Genomic DNA, 16,367 nt, shown 5'->3' on the forward strand with positions numbered 1-16,367 from the left:
GGTAAACATGGCTGATTTAGCAAGGAGATATTAGTCCTTGTTGTTCAGTCTTTTTACTTTGATGATACTAAAATTAACATTTTAAATGTTGTATTGTTTAGGCAATGTACACCTGGCATGAAAAGTTTAGAAAAAATAAAGAGTACACCAGAATTCTACCACATAGCCCAGGAATTGGTGAATTATGCATGTAGACCAAATATAGCCTACCACCTGTTTTTTTTTTTTTTTGCTTTGTTTTGGTAATATTTTTATTAAATTCTAGCCTATGGTAAAAGGCATAAATCTAAGTGTACACCTGATGAATGTTTGCAGATGCACACACCTCCCAGGTCAGGATGGAGAATGTTGCCAGCGTTCCATAAGCCTCCCCCAGGCCCAACCCATCACCATCTACATTCAGTTCTGAATCCTTCACCACAGATTGATTTTATTTATTTTGGAAATTCATATAAATGGAACCATACAATATTTACTAATTTTTAAGTCTGGCTTCTTTCACCTGGCAGCCTAAAATTTCAGTATTATGGTTGCATGTAGCAATAGCTTGTTCTTACTATGTGAATGCCCTGGAATTTGTTTATTGACTGATTGTTCCCATCTTGGAGGCTTATTCATAAAACTGTTCTGAACGTTCTTTTGTCTTTTAATAGATCTGTTCTCATTTCCATTGGACATATACACAGAGGTGAAAATGCTAGGTTATAAGGTACAGTGTGGTTAAACGGGTTTTTAAGGTAGATGCACTATTTTATATTCCCTTCCACTTAATATGAGTTTCAGTTCCATGTTTTTGACAGTACTTGATACTGACAGGTTTTTTTCTTAAGTAATGTTCATTGAGGTATAATTTTTATAGAATAAAATCTGCCCTATTTAGTTGAACAATTCTATAAATTTAGACAAATGCATAGATGTATAACCACTACCAAAATTCAAGATATAGAATATTTCCACCACCACCCCCAGAAAGTGTCCTCACGTCCCTTTGTATTCATCCCCCTCCTCCAGCCCTCAGGACCTGGCCAGCACTGATTTGATTTCTGTCCCTGTAGTTTTGCGTTTAGTACAGTGTCATATAGATTGTATCATAAAAGTGTAGCTTTTGGAGCCTGCTTCTCTCATTGAGATTCATGCATTGTTGCTTGTATATTATCAAGTAGTTTCTTTTTTTGTTGCTGAGTACTTTATCCTCTCACTGGTTGAAGCACATTTGGGCTCTTTCCAGCTTTGGGCAATTACAAATAAAACCACAATAAACGTTCACATACTGGATTTTGTGTGGACGTAAGTTTTCTTTTCCTTTTGGAAAATATGTAAGTGTAGGATAGCTAGTTCACATGGTATGTGTACATGTAGTTTGTATGAAGCTTCCAGTCTGTTTTCCAGAGTACCTGCAACTCTGCTATTTGGTTGACTTTTCAGTTGCTCTTCATTCTTACTAGTGCTGATTTAATATTTTATATATACATATATATATATAATATATATATAAAATCACTACCCAACTATATATATATATATATTTTTTTTAATTTCAGCCATTCATTCTAGTAGATATGTGGCATCTATCTCATCTTAGTTGTAATATGCATTTTCCAATGACTATTGAAGTTAAGCACTTTTTAATGTGGGTTTTGGCCACTTAGAGAGCCTTTTTTTACACTATGTTTATTATCATTAGCCCATTTTTGTATTGATTATCTGAGCTTTTCTGAGTGGAAGGAGTTCTCTCTGTGTTCTGGACACAACAAATTCTTTGTCAGATATATATGAATTGCAAATTTCCTCCTCTATTTGCCACCTGCTTTGAAAATAGGTTTTTTGTTTATTTATTTATTTTTATGTGGTGCTGAGGATCGAACCCAGGGTCACACACATACGAGGCAAGTGTTCTACTGCTGAGCCACAACCCCAGCCCCGAAAATAGTTTATTTTTAATATTTATTTTTTAGTTGTAGTTGTCAATACCTTTATTTTTTATTTATTTTTATGTGGTGCTGAGGATCGAACCCAGGGCTGCACATGCACTAGGCAAGTGATCTACCGCTGAGCCACAACCCCAGCCCCTGAAAATAGTTTTATTAGAACCCAGCCACACATTTGTTTGTGGATTTTTTGTAGCTGTTTTTCACTACACAGGTAGAGTTGAGTAGTTGTAATCCATATTTGGAGACCCACAAAGCCTAAAATATGAAGTGTCTTATTCTTTTTTTTTTTTAAGTTGGACACAATACCTTTATTTTATTTATTTATTTTTATGTGGTGCTGAGGATCGAATACAGTGCCTCACACATGCTAGGCAAGTGCTCTACCACTGAGCCACAACCCCAGCCTCCCCCCCCACCCCCCACCCCTGTGTCTGATTCTTTATAGAGCAAATTTGTTAACTTTGGATCTAGGTAACTGCATCCATTTTCTTTTATTACATAATAAATTATCACAAAATTAGAAGCTTAAAATAATACACACATTTATTGTAAATGTCCATGGTTAAGGAGGCTGGGGACACACTCACTGGGTCCTCTGCATAGGGTCACACAGGCTGCAATCAAGGTGTTGGTCAGGGCTGGGCCCTCATCTGGAGGCCTAGCTGTGGATGGGTTGGCATCCAGGCTCATTCCATTTGCTGGCAGGATGCATTTTCTATGGATGTGAGAATGACAGCCATAGTATTTTACTGGCTCCAGGTTAGAGTCCCTCCAGCTCCTAAGGAAGCATGGCCCTCTCTGTGAGAAGGTCACTCATGGCAGCTAGTTTATCCAAAGCCAGCGGAAGAGTCACTAGGGAGTCTGCTAGTAAGATGGAGGCTTATATAACATAAGAAAAATTTCAGGACTGCCATTCCCTGACTGTCACCACACTCTTGGCTAGAAGCAAGTCACAGGTCCTACTCAAATTGGAGGGAAAGGGATTACACAGTGGCATGTATGTATGATAAGAGGCAGAGGTCATAGGGGTCACCTTAGATCTGTCCACAATAACTATTAGTAATTTATTGCTGTCTAAGTGGAAATATTGCTGTCTAAGGGGACAGATGTTTGTCCTGTTCTTATGTATTTGGATACTGTTTTAAGCAGAAATGAGATCATACAGCCTTTTTTGTAACTGGCTTATATAGCAAAGTCATGTGTAATATAACATGAAAATTTCTTCAGGTCAGTAAGTCTGGATTCACATCATCCCTTATAATGACTACATTGTATCCCATTGTATGACTATACCATAATTTACTGAATTAATTCATTCAGTTAGATATGGAAGTTGTAGTCTATGCACATCTTACTAGGCTATTATAGAAGTATAGATGAATGCCCATTTCCCCATGCTGCTTCAGACTGGGTATGATTCTATTGCAGTCAGTGGCTCTTGACTAAAATGTATATGGAAACTGAACACTCTCCCTTTTCTCTTCCTTCTCCTTCATGTCTCTGTTTTAGATAAGAAGGCTGACTGCACAATCACCATGGCTGACTCGGACTTACTGGCTTTAATGACTGGTAAAATGAATCCTCAGTCGGTGAGTTTGATGTATATCCTGTTACTAGGTGGATCTTTTAGCCCTTCCCATTCAACTTCCTTCCTGAAGTGCAAAGTGGTCAGACACACAAAACTCAGTGTTCTCCCAAATGTTCACCTAAAAATGGCAGGCACCTGTGGAATGAGCTATGTGCCAGACACCCTGTCCCATGTACTGGAAGAGTAGGAAATAGGTCCATGCTTAGGGTAAGCACAGTTTGGAACAAGACAGATCTTAAAAGATCAAATGTGGCAAAAGATCCTAGGTGCCATACTTGGCTTGAAGTCACTGGGGAGGGTGGAAGAAGGAGCAGCCACGTGTTCTAGCCATCAGGGTTTGCCTCACAGAGGAAACAATACGGAGTGGGCCCCCAACGTAACCAGAAGTTAGTAGTGCACAGTGGAGAGGAATTCACGCTCCCAATGGAGGGAGGATGTGCTGGGAACAGACATCTTTGCCCATGTTCTTTTTTTTCTCTGAACTTTCCTTCCCTGATGTCCTTCCCTTGTCTTTTGAAATTAGCTCAGATGTTATCTCCAAGGATTTACTTCCAGGTTGTTGGGGGGATATAGCAGTTCCTCTTCAAACCACTTACTGGGCTGTTAGCTTAGCACTTACCATAGTGCCTTAATGTGCCTGTCCCCATTAGATTGTGAGTTTCAGAGGACAAACCACATCTTATTGATCTTTGTGTTTCTAGAACTTAGCACAATGCCTGATGCTTTTAGGGTTTATAAACTATTGCTGGATTAAATTTTATTTGTCTAAAATGTATTTATAACTTATTCAGATCATCCTGGTCCCGAAATGATCTATTGTCTCCTTATACTCAGGTGGCACAGCATTCAATAGACAGGACAAGTGAACTTTCTGTCAACTTGATACATTGAAAAATAACAATAAAAAACTAAAACCTTTCTTTTAATTGCCTGAGCCTTATTCATTTCAGGTCCTGTTCCTGTTGTTCCCTGGTAATTCATAAGATTAACCCAAACAACCAACTCTGACTCCCACTTATATTCCTTTTTAAAACGCTTTTTAGAAAGAGATGTGCCTGTGTGCCATTTTAGCTGAATCTACACCATGGCATTGACATTTCTACCACAGAGCCTGCTCCAGAAACCTGGACGAAACAGAGGCCACCAGTATAGGAGCTGGCTGTCATCCTCCTTCCCAGCTGCTATTCCCAGTCTCATGGCACATACTGCCCACAGCCTTGGCAGGGTTCTCAAACTTCACACATCTGCTGTCCTCATTCCCTCAGTTTATCTATGTTCTGCCTATTTGGGGGGGGGGGGAGGTGTTAGCTTATTTTCATTCAACACCTGTTAGCACCCAGTGGAATTAAATATTAAAATGGCAGACATTTCTATTAATGTGCTAATGGCCTTCCCTTATGCTCAGTAGAGGATTTGACTGGAAATCATTAAATGCAATGGAAATTCTACTTTCAGTGTTTGGCTACAGTTGAAACAAAGCAATGTGCTCTCCAGTCTAAAAGCACACATGAAGAACACCTAGGGGCCAGATTAAAATAATCCTTATGTTTGGGTTTTCTAAAGAGAGAGATTCATGTTTTCTCTATTAGTTTAAAAAAATTATTTTTTAACTTAAAAAAGGAGAAGATGATGAGTTTCTCTTGGGCTGCTACTGGTCCATATTTCTAAATGACATATGTTAAATATATTGTGTCTGAGAGAACTGACCTTTAAATCATCAGACAGAAGGCTTTGTGCCATATAAAGAGGGAAATATTTAGTTTGTCCAGACAGAGGAGAAAAAAAAAAAAAAGGGAATTAGTCACCCTTACCGGGAGGTATAGAAAAAAAACAGCAAAGATCCTTACTTTTCAGTGTACTTGTGTAAAAGCTAAGATTATCAGAAACTTTTCTCATCTAGCTCTTCCTTACTTCAGGAATTGAGTTAAAAAACTGAGATCATGTCAAGGAAATCATGCTTCAGTCCCAATTTTGTTATTTCTCTAGAGTTTCCCCAGGATTTTGTTACATGGTAACATTGTGAACATTGTGTGATCTAATCCCAGGCCTTGTTAAATGGAACAGCTCAGAGTGGTCTAATCCCTCTCACTGAGCCAGAGAGTAACTTGAGCACCTACAGCAGAAAGCCTGTCCTCTTAAGGATGGAGAATCCATCCTTTATCAGGGATAGCAAAGAGCTGAGCAGTTGGTGGCATTTCACCTGCATGGTATTGAATCCCAAGAGTTTTCCAAATGTGTTTTGAGTGCTTCTTCTCCCAGCAGTTTACTGAGAATTTCAGTTTGTATTTCCAACCCATATGAGCCAGCACATATATAATGTTTTTAAATGAAATCCATCTAGTATGAATGTTCTTTGCCTAATATTGAGGGAAAAGTACCACCTTTGAGTAAGGCAGGTAAAGACAGATTCCGTTTCTAAAAGATGTTCCTTCCAGTGCTATAGGTAAAGCATGTCCTTTACATATTCTTCTTCCTGAGTATTCTGGTTCTATGTCTATTCCAGAAAAACAAGTGTTGTATTTTGAATAAAGTTATGTGATGTAGATACCAGATCTCAGGGATGGATAGTCTAGAAACATTAGCAATCTCAAAACAAAAACCAAAAATAAGTATTTTTTTGTCTTACAGGCCTTCTTTCAAGGCAAATTGAAAATCACTGGCAACATGGGGCTGGCAATGAAGTTACAAAATCTTCAACTTCAACCAGGCAAAGCTAAGCTGTGAAGAATTCCCTTTGGCAACTTTGGAAAATCGAGATGAGATATATAGATATATATCCACATATTTCATTGTCAGAACTTAGACTGAAACTACACATTGGCAAATAGCATGAGACAGATTTGTTAAATGGGTGTGTAACCAATTGTGTTTTTCCTATGCTCTTGGTAAACAGAGCCTGATGGTGTCCTACTGCTTTGAGGAATTGCATACAACTGTGCATGACAAAGTTAATATGGTAATTATGGTTTGGGGTAAATTAGTTTCAGAATAAAATTAGGAACAGTAAAAATCTAAAAACTATGCAAACAAAAGCTCTCATTTTGCTTAGAAGTTATATTTAAGGATTATTCTGCTGAAGATTCAGTGTAAGTTTTTCTTGGGAGAACTAGGGAAGAAACAGAATAGCAGAAGCTGACCAGTAATTAGTGTTATGCACTTAATGACCCGAATCAGTTTCTTACTAATAATTAAAATTCTGTACTGGGATTTCAAAACAAATCAAAACTTGTAAACTTTTGCATTTCATGACATCAGAAAAGATTTTTTTTTCTTCCCAAATAAAGTGATAAAATCAGAGCTTGTGTTGGAGGAGGGGGCATTTATAGCGAACACAGGCCTATTTTTAAAGTAAAAATATTTGTAAATGGGGTTCTTTCTTGAAAAATCAGGGTATTAGTGTCATAAAATGCTGTTGCTAAAAATAATTGAAAAAAGTTTAATTTTAGATGCATAGTTTTCAAATTATTATCTCATAATCATTTAAGTTTATAAAGCTCTCAGCTTTTTATTATATTTTTTCTTTTTCACATTTGGTTAATTATCTGCATTTATCTTCCTAGTTTTTCTAATTCTAATGTTATTTCTTACATCTAAGATACGGGATAAATATAATGCTTTTGGAAGAATGTTTAATAGAAAATTAAAATAACTCTTGCTGATCTCCTTTGTTTCATTGTGTATATTCTTTCTGCTCAGGGTTTTCTAAGTGATGGAGTATAAAAGAAACCTTGGGCTGGGGTTGTGACTCAGTGGTAGAGCACTCGCCTAGCACATTCGAGGCCCTAGGTTCAATTCTCAGCACCACATAAAAATAAATAAATAAAACAAAGGTATTGTGTTCAACTACAACTAAAAAATAAATATTTTTTTAAAAAAGAGAGAGAAACATTGGAGTTTACCAGCTGAATGCCTCTGGATAGTGCCTGCTGGGTGCTTTGACATGACGAGACCAGCTCTCGTTAGGGAGTTAGTGTGGGGTCATGGGAAGAGCACCAGACCAGGGCCAGGAAACTTGCTTCTCTTAAGTACACAGCTGCCAGACTATTTCCTAAACTATTCAAGGAAGGGATTTAAGTAAATGGTCCCTGAGGGTCCTTCTACTCTGATAATCCCAAGAGGCTATGCAGAGCATAACAGAGCTGTTTGGGAGTTATGCAGGCCCACTTTCTTTGTTACTTTAGCTATAAAAAACCCAGATTGTTTAATTTGTTTTAGATGTTTGGAGCCCTTGCTGGCATTCAGCTTTGTATGTTCTGTGACCAGCAGAATAGTATTTGGTGATAGGGCCAGAGGATAAATTAAGCCAATACAAGTTGATCCCAAGTCCCATAGAATAAATTCAGAAGTTGACTTCCTAATGATAGTGACTTCTTCCTCTGACAAAAAAAAAAAAAAAAAAAAATGACTTTAAGAAAGAAGTTCCAGTGAAATGATAAATCTACTGATTTGGATTTGCTGTATTATTCTGCCCTCACTGGTCCCTGAAAACAGGAGATGCCTGAAATAGACTTTAGGATGATCCTATTAAAAACAAAAACTGGTTCTTGGAATAGAAATGTATTTGTATATAAATGAAATTTATGTGTACAACAAGTACTTACTGGGAAAAAAAAACTATCATTTTATTTTTTCCCTAGTGTTATGGTTTAGAGGTCAAGGTTAAAATTGTTTCTAGTTGTGTTGCCCGATCTGTACGAAAACAGTGCTGGTCCCTGACAGTCCTTCAGTAAACATGAGTTCCCTTCCATCCTCACCATTACCACCACCATTTGTTCCTGTGATAGGCTATTTGTAATGTTCTCTCGTTTCTGAAGTCTAGTTCTTTTCATTTGTTCATTTACCAAGTTTTATTGAGTGCCTATCATAGATAAGGTACTTTCTAGAAAGTAGAGTGTTGGGCACTGGAGATATTGGTAAGTTCTTCCCTCACAATGCTTACAGTCCACTGGGAGAAAGAGTCAAACTGAAATGCCCTGCAGCAGGTGATCAGGGTGTGGTGATGGAGAATCACAGTGAAGGTCTTCTTTGATGATGTAATTAAGGGAGACATCTCTGAGGAAGTAATTTTTAAGCTGAGCTCTGAAGGTTAGGAAGGAGCAAACCATGCCAAGGATCTTGCATTAAAGGGTGGAAAGGAGCTTGGCTCATTCTTAAAATTGTAAGCGGCCATATATGCAAGCGAGAAGGACAGGCCCAAGGTAAGATCAGAAGGTACACAGGAGATAGTTATATTGGAATTTGTTCTTTATGGTAAGACTTTTGTGTTTCATTTTAGTGCAGTTGGAGTGGTTGAAGATACAGCTTTACATGTTTACTTTTCATGCTGCATGACTACCTTGCTATCTTATTCTCAGTCTGGAGCCCAGGCAAACAGAATAACCACTATCTAGAACATCATCTTGGCAGAGAAGAGAAATAGTGCTCTTAAAGCTTCCACTCAGAAGTGATACATATCACTTTTTCTCCCATTTCATTATTCAAAGAAAGTCATGTGCCCCATTTAACTTCTAAACCCTACCATGTGCCAGAAAGAAAGGATGGAGTTGGAATATTTGTGAATAGAACTGATGGCCACCAAAGCAGTGAATTGAAAGCAGGGGAGTGAGATGTCTCCAGCTATCCCCGTAGCTGCTGTGTAGAGAACATGTGGGGCTGAGGGTTGCAGAATGGATGTCCACATGCAAGAAGATGGCAGAGTACAGTAGGGTGTCAGTAGTGGAGATAGATGTGAAAAAGTAGGCAGAGGTAGAGCTGGCAGAACCTGGTAACTGGTCCTGTCTCTGCCTCTTGAAGCTAAGTCAGGACAAGACATTCAGGCCTCACCAGCCTTTAATTTCTTCCTCTGCAAAAGGGGGACCATTCATTTGGGGGTAGATATGTCTCATTAGACCATAAACACCTTGAATATAGAAACCATTATTCATCTCCGTGTGTCCAGTGTTAATGTAGTGGCCCATCAAGTTAAGGTCAATAGCTATTACTTAAACAAATTAGGGTTAGACAAAGACCATTAAAGTCCTCTATAGATTGTAAAATACCTATTAAAAGGTTCAGTCACTCATAAATATCCTTCCATTTTCCTCAATATTATTGTCACTTTAAGGAAAAAGAAACAGGAAATTAAAGCCTGTAGCTAGCATCTTTATCTTCTGAAATTTTAGTGGTTTTAGAAAGTATTACATTAAGAGCAGGCCTGGAATGGTGGGGAAACTTTGGGGTCCATCTGATGTGGGTTTTGTTTCTAGCTGTGGTACTTAGCTTTGTGACCTTGAGCTAATAATAAGTAAGGACTGGAAGCCTGTTTCTCACTGTATGAGATGGCAATAATAGTGCCAACCTGTGGTTGTAAGGATTAGCAATTATAGCTGTAAAATGTCAAGTACACAGTAGGTACTCAGTGGATGAGGCCTAGTATTATTTAAGAGATTTGTTTCACTTGAAGAAATTCACTGGTATACTCTGAAATAATCCTTTGGGACCAGATAATGGGCTGGCTTCAGGATGGAGAATAATTTATTTTTGTTGACTATCTGCATCTTTACAGTTGCCTCAAAAATCACTTAAAGTTAATAGCTTCTGTAACTAATTGAATGGGTATAGAATTATTTGGTATGACTTTCAGAAGGTTTTCATTTGGCCAAAAATTATAGTTCCAGAAGTCCATGCCATGATTGCTTGTTGAACACAAAGAAGTTGCTTGATGTTATTGACTAGAAAGGAAAGGTAACTGGCCAGATAGTACCTCCTAGTAAATTACTCTGTGGGGTTGAAGTTGTTTAGAGACAGCACTGACATGAATTAGGAATTTGTACTAAATGGCTCATGAGGGGCCTGAAGGGTTTACATGCTATCAGAAACAACAGCCAACTCTGGCCAAATTTTAGAGTTTTTCTCAATAGAGTGTTACAAAATCTTCTGGAAAGGGCCAACATTAGATCTATCTGGAGACTGCTGCAAACAAACAGTTCTTTAGTTCTTGGTAAGAACAGAGAATATTGGGCCAGATTTCTGGCCTTTAAGAAATGTGGAGTCTGATTCCATTTGGCTGTAACTTTAATCTGGTATGAAATTTTAGCCAGAGTTCTTGAAGAAATGTTTTTTCAAAAGTATATCCAAAACTTACTGCAAAAAGTGATGTCCATTTAGCCTATTATACTAATAGTCATTTAAATACTTTGTAAATATTCACAATACTGTTTTCAGCAACATGTAGTAAGCACTTGACCTTTTAGTTGCTGTATCTGTGGCCATAAACTTTTATGTAGAATTGGGGGAAATGGATGATAGCCTTTTATTTGTTTAAATTGTAGGCAGAGAAGCTGTTAGTACTAGTTTTCTAACCAACTACCCAACAACACTTAAATTTTCCACTGCAAGTTATTGTGTAATTCGCCTTTTGGAACATGGCACCTTCTGTACTGTGCAGACCTTTGTCTGTTCAAGAGGACAGAAATAAATAGGAAAGGGTTTTGGGCATGAAGACACAGTAGTGTGGGAGAATGATTGACTTAGGCAGGCTGAAAGAGGCTTAGGGTTGGCAAAATGATACCCAAGGGCAGGGTGTGATATCAGTTCACAAATATTTGAGAGATGGAAAGACCGAAAGAGGAGGAGGAACTTTTTTGCTTAGTTGTTAGAAGTAAAGGGAAAAATAGATAAATTTCAGACTGAAAATCAGTTGAACTTCCTGACAATAAAAATGGGTCATGAGTAGACTGGAAACTCCAGTCAGAGATGTTCCTAAACTCCACTGCAAACACTGAGAGCCTTTCATTTCAAGAGATGGACGGACATTAATAGTGGCTAAAAGATCATCTGAGTGGGAGGAAGTGCTATCTCATCGACAGCCACTTGAGGATTTCTCTTTTTGCTTTATCAAAATATTTGTTTGGTTTTTACTTGTTTATACCCTGACTTGTTCATAATTTACTTTGGAGCAATATTCAAAAGCTTTTACATTTTCATAATGTGAAAAAGGCTTGAGGTGTGTTTCTGTTTTTTTTTTTTTTTTGGGGGGGGGGTGTTGGCTTGGTTTTGTCCTTTTTTGTAGTTGGTTTTTATTTGGCCTAACGTATTATAATCTTCAAGCCATAGAACCCTAGCTGAAGCATTGAAGACCATGCTCAATGGAGTTGGAATGTGAAGACAAGTTTGAACCCTGCCCCAAGCACTCACCAGCCAGGCCACCAAAGCAGGTTTTGAATCCTCCCTGAGCATGCTTCCTAAAATAAGGGGCAGGAATAGCACCAGGCTTAGAAGTCTGATGGTATTCACTTGGTTTCTGTGTTCTGGCTCTTTCTCAAAGGCTGAAGTGGAGATATTGCTACCCTGGGCTCCCATCTGGAGGCTGTGGAGGAAAACCTGCTCCTGTGCTTATTTGGGATGTGGGCAGAACTCAGTTCCATGCTCCAAAGGACTGAAGTCCCTGCAGGCAGCCTGAGAATGTTGCAGCTTCTAGAGCTGCCTCATTCCCTGGCTCATGGTCCCTTCATTAAAGCTAGTCAAGTATGTCTTAATTTCAAATTTCTCTGACCGACCATTCCTCTTCAGCTCTCCTACCTCCAGCCACAGACATGCCTCTGTTTTTAATAGCTCACATGATTAGACTAGGCAAATCTGGAAAATCCATGACAAACTCCCTATTTTCAGGTCCATAACCTTGGATTGGTAGAATGCTTGCTTAGCATGTCTGAGACCCTTGGTTTGATGCTTAGCACTAGGGAGGGGGCTCTGTAGTCTTTAACTATAGCTCCTAAGTCCTTGGTGTCATGTAACATATTCCCAGATTCTAGAATTAAGTTGTGGACATCTTAGGGGGCATCTTGTGATCTACCTATCACAATGATGTTTTTTAGGCTAGAAAGGAGACCCCACATGAAATGAGGTTCTTGCCCTGGAAGGCTCATAACCCAGTGGAACAAAGTTGAAAAATATAATAATATGGCAAGAAAAGTTCAATAATGAAGAGTCTTCATAAGATGTTGTCAGAGTCCAGAGACTTTGTGTACCTGATGGCACAAAGTGGCTTTTCCATCATTCTCTGCTTGTTCCTTGGTGAGTCTTATCAAGATCCTTCAGATGGAATCATACACCCCAAATGACACCATGTGATTTCATGAAGCCGCTGCTGTAGCTCTCAGTATTAATAAGGAAAGGTCTTGGGCCCTCAGCTCAAGGTGAGACAAGTAATCTTCTCTGATGATGAAATATAACAGCTCATTGCTCCTTTCTCCCTTTTCTTCATCAGACCCTCTTGAGAGCTTTCCTGTTCTTCGGCCCCAGTTATCTCTACAGTGTCTGTCTTTCCTCCCTTCTGAGTGTTCTTTGTTTCTGTTTTGTTAGAAAGCCCTTGTCCCAGGTAGTGGCAAAGTTCTGTTTGATTCTTACTACTTAACATTACTGTTTTAGTATCTCCTGAATGCTTGTTAGGTGTGGATGATAGTTATGTAATTATTACAGCTGCCATTTATGGAATACTTATCATGTACCAGGTGCTTTACAGAATCCCATACTTGCAACATCCCATTTAATGTAGACATTCTGTGATGTGTAGGTACTATTTTTATTTTCATTTGAACCCAGGTCTACATTCAAGGCTTGCATGATACTATGTGCCATTGTAATATCAAAAAGGACCTGAAATTGGGGAGCAGCATGAAGGAGTTGAAGTAGCAGGTAGAGTAGGAAACCCAAATTTCAAACTCAACTGTCTTTACAACTTATTTATTTATTTATTTTTGGACCAGGGATTGAACCCAGGGGCACTTAGCCATTGAGACACATCCCGAGCCCTTTCTCTCTCTCTCTCTCTCTCTCTCTCTCTCTCTCTCTCTCTCTCTCTCTGTGTGTGTGTGTGTGTATTTTTAAATTTTGAGACAGAATGGCAGTTATCAAGAATGCAAGCAATAATAAGGATGTGGGGGAAAAGGTATCCTCATATATTGTTGATAGGATTGCAAATTGGTGTAATCACGTTGGAAAGCAGTATGGAGATGCCTCAGAAAACTCAGAATGGAACCACCGTTTGACTCAGCTATCCCACTCCTCGTTCTATACCCAAAGGACTTAAAATCAACACACTATAGTGAGGCAGCCATATCAATGTTCATAGCAGCACAATTCACAATAATTAACTGTGGAACAACCTAGATGTCCATCAATAGATGAATGGATAAAGAAACTATGGTATCAAAGGTCTTAAAAACAGCATACTACAGGGACACAGCCACATCAATGTTTATTGCAGCACAATTCACAATAGCTAAACTGAGGAACCAACCTAGATGCCCTTCAGTAGATGAACAGATAAAGAAAATGTGGTATATATATACACAATGGAATATTATTCAGCAGTAAAAGAGAATAAAATCATGGTATTTGCAGGTAAATGGATGGAGTTGGAGAATATAATGCTAAATGAAGTTAGCCAATTCCAAAAAAAAACAAATGCCAAATGTTTTCTCTGATATAAGGAGGCTGATTCATAGTGGGGTAGGGAGGGGGAGCATGGGAAGATTAGATGAACTCTAGATGGGGCAAAGGGGAGAGAGGGGAAAAGAGGGAGCAAGGGGATAAAAAAAGAAGGTAGAATGAGATGGACATCATTACCCTAAGCACATGTATGAAGACACAAATGGTGTGAATATACTTTATATACAACCAGAGATATGAAAAATATGCTCTATATGTGTAGTGTGAATTGTAATGTGTTCTGCTATCATATATAACAAATTAGAAATTTTTTTAAAAAAATAAAATAGTACTCAGCATTGAAAGAGAATAAAACCATGGCATTTTCAGGTACATGGATAGAGTTGGAGAATATCATGCTAAGCGAAGTAAGCCAAACCCAAAAAACAAAAGGCCGAATGTTTTCTCTGATTCGTGGATGGTGATCCATAATGGGGGAGGGGCAGAATGGAGCAACTTTGGATTGGGTAAAAGGGAGGGTGGGGAGGGGAGGGGGCATGGGTCAGGAAAGATGGTGGAATGAGACAGCCATCATTACCGTAGGTACATATATGATTGCATGAATGGTGCAACTCTGCATAATGTACAACCAGAGAACTGAGATATTGTGCTCTATTTATGTACAACAAATTGAAATGGATTCTCCTGTCATGTATAACTAAGTAGAACCAAAACAAAACAAAACAAAAATTTGAGGCAGGGTCTTGCTACATTGTTCAAGGCCTCACTAAGATTCTGAGGCTGGCTTCGAACTTGTGATCTTCCTGCTTCAGACTTCTGATCTGCTGGGATCTTTACAACTCTTCTAAAAGCTAGAAGACTTGTTTCTGGAGCACCAGGATTGCCTCCATTTTCCCACCAGAGACCCTCAAAGGGTCTGTGCCTCAGACAAATGATTGTGTCCATAGCATCAGGCAGCCATAAAGCATGCATGGACATTGGCTTGGCAGTGCCTTTTTCAGTCAGTGGGTGATGGAGAACAGTGAGTGGTGTGCCAAGGGGCTGGCCCTGGCAATTACAAATGTAGAGCCTACTTTCCCCTGGGTTGGGATGACAGGATACTTAAGATTTAGGACAGTGCCTGTGGGCACTCAGTATATGCTGGCTCTCACTGTCCTAGATTTTAGTTCATGGATATTCAAGCTAATAGAATCCTGTTCTTTTAGCTGCACATGAATCTAGGCTCATTGTTCAGAAGACACCAGATGTATCTCTCTGATGGCCCCAGTCCAATCCTGTGAGTCACACCAACTCCTAAGTTTGGACCCAGAGATGACTGGAACTTGAGGCCAAAGAAGGCAAAGTATTTCCTTTTCCCATTCTGCTAAGTTCTTGAGTTAGTGGTGTAATGGAAACAGACAGCTGTGGGTTCAAATCCAGGCTCTACACTTGCCTCTCATGTGTCTGTTTCCACCCGGAGAGGGCAGTGAAGAGGGGTAGATTTGGGCTCTTCTCCAGTTCTGCCAGTTAATGGTCTTTTTACTCTGCCACTCACCCGTTTGGAAGGATGCCGCAGGTGGTGGTCTTCATAAGCTTGTGAAAAACGGAGTGATGCACTTAATGCACGGGGTGTATAAACAGGATGTCCTGGTGGGCAGCGGCAGGAGTGAAAGGTCTGGAGCATCTTTACATGAGCTATTCATTTTTCAGGGCCTACGAAATTTAGGTGAATAAATGGTCCCACGATTGACTTATTTATCCAAGCGCCAAATGAAGCAGCTATGGGTGCCCTGCCTGTGGGCCAGAGTAGGTATGAGGGAGAGGCTTGTTCCGCAGCAGAGGTGCCAAGTACCACCTCAACCAGCCCCACTGCCCTCCACCACCGAAGTCCCTGGCTCCAACAGTGTTGCTTCAGCTGCTAGTAGTTAATGCTCCTTTACTTGGAAACGTTTTCGAGCTCCTGGGAGCAATGTGATGCCGCGAGGGCTCACTGTTCACCACCCGCCCGCCTTGTCTTCTTGCTGCGACCGGGATCTGCAGGCATCCTCTTCCCAGCCCAATTTACCGTCTTTCAAGGTTCACCAGGTTGTGGGCCCAGGATCATTGGAGGATGGGGGCGGCGGATGGGGTAGAGAGCTGGGAACTTTTCCGGGAAGGGGCCCAGCAGGATCTTGGTTGGCGGCCGCGTTAGCCACGGCCGGAGACCCCAGGATAGGAGAGTGAATGGAAAGGTAGTCATGCCTGGAGTGGTCGCAAATCCTCCGTCATGAGGAAGAAGCTGCGATGGGAGCCCCTGAGTGGAAGGAGCCCTGTCCCCCGCCCTACTTTCAGGTGCGAGGGCCTAAAGAGGGTCGAGTTCCAAGGTGGAAGGCTGGGAACTAGGAAGCGTTGCGGGCTAGACACCCCGCCTTCCCGGTCTGGGGGGGCGTGGTGCGGCG

General features: G+C 39.9%; 1 protein-coding gene across 3 annotated transcripts in view; it reads left to right on the top strand.

Moving 5' to 3' along the window:
• Scp2 (sterol carrier protein 2) overlaps positions 1 to 7,178 on the top strand; it is a 106,612-nt gene extending 99,434 nt beyond the window's left edge. For 2 of the 3 annotated variants that reach the window (XM_040288684.2, XM_005326052.5), the window contains 2 exons: positions 3,441 to 3,520; positions 6,148 to 7,178. In XM_040288684.2, coding sequence (XP_040144618.1) covers positions 3,441 to 3,494 — 54 coding nt within the window. In that variant the 3' untranslated portion in view covers positions 3,495 to 3,520; positions 6,148 to 7,178. Of the gene's footprint in view, positions 1 to 3,440; positions 3,521 to 6,147 lie in introns of those variants that run through there. The other variant, XR_013427789.1, reaches the window with a different exon arrangement.
• Positions 7,179 to 16,367: the final 9,189 nt, after the last annotated feature.

This window comes from Ictidomys tridecemlineatus, chromosome 11 (genome assembly GCF_052094955.1).
Source record: "Ictidomys tridecemlineatus isolate mIctTri1 chromosome 11, mIctTri1.hap1, whole genome shotgun sequence".
Classification (NCBI taxonomy): domain Eukaryota; kingdom Metazoa; phylum Chordata; class Mammalia; order Rodentia; family Sciuridae; genus Ictidomys; species Ictidomys tridecemlineatus.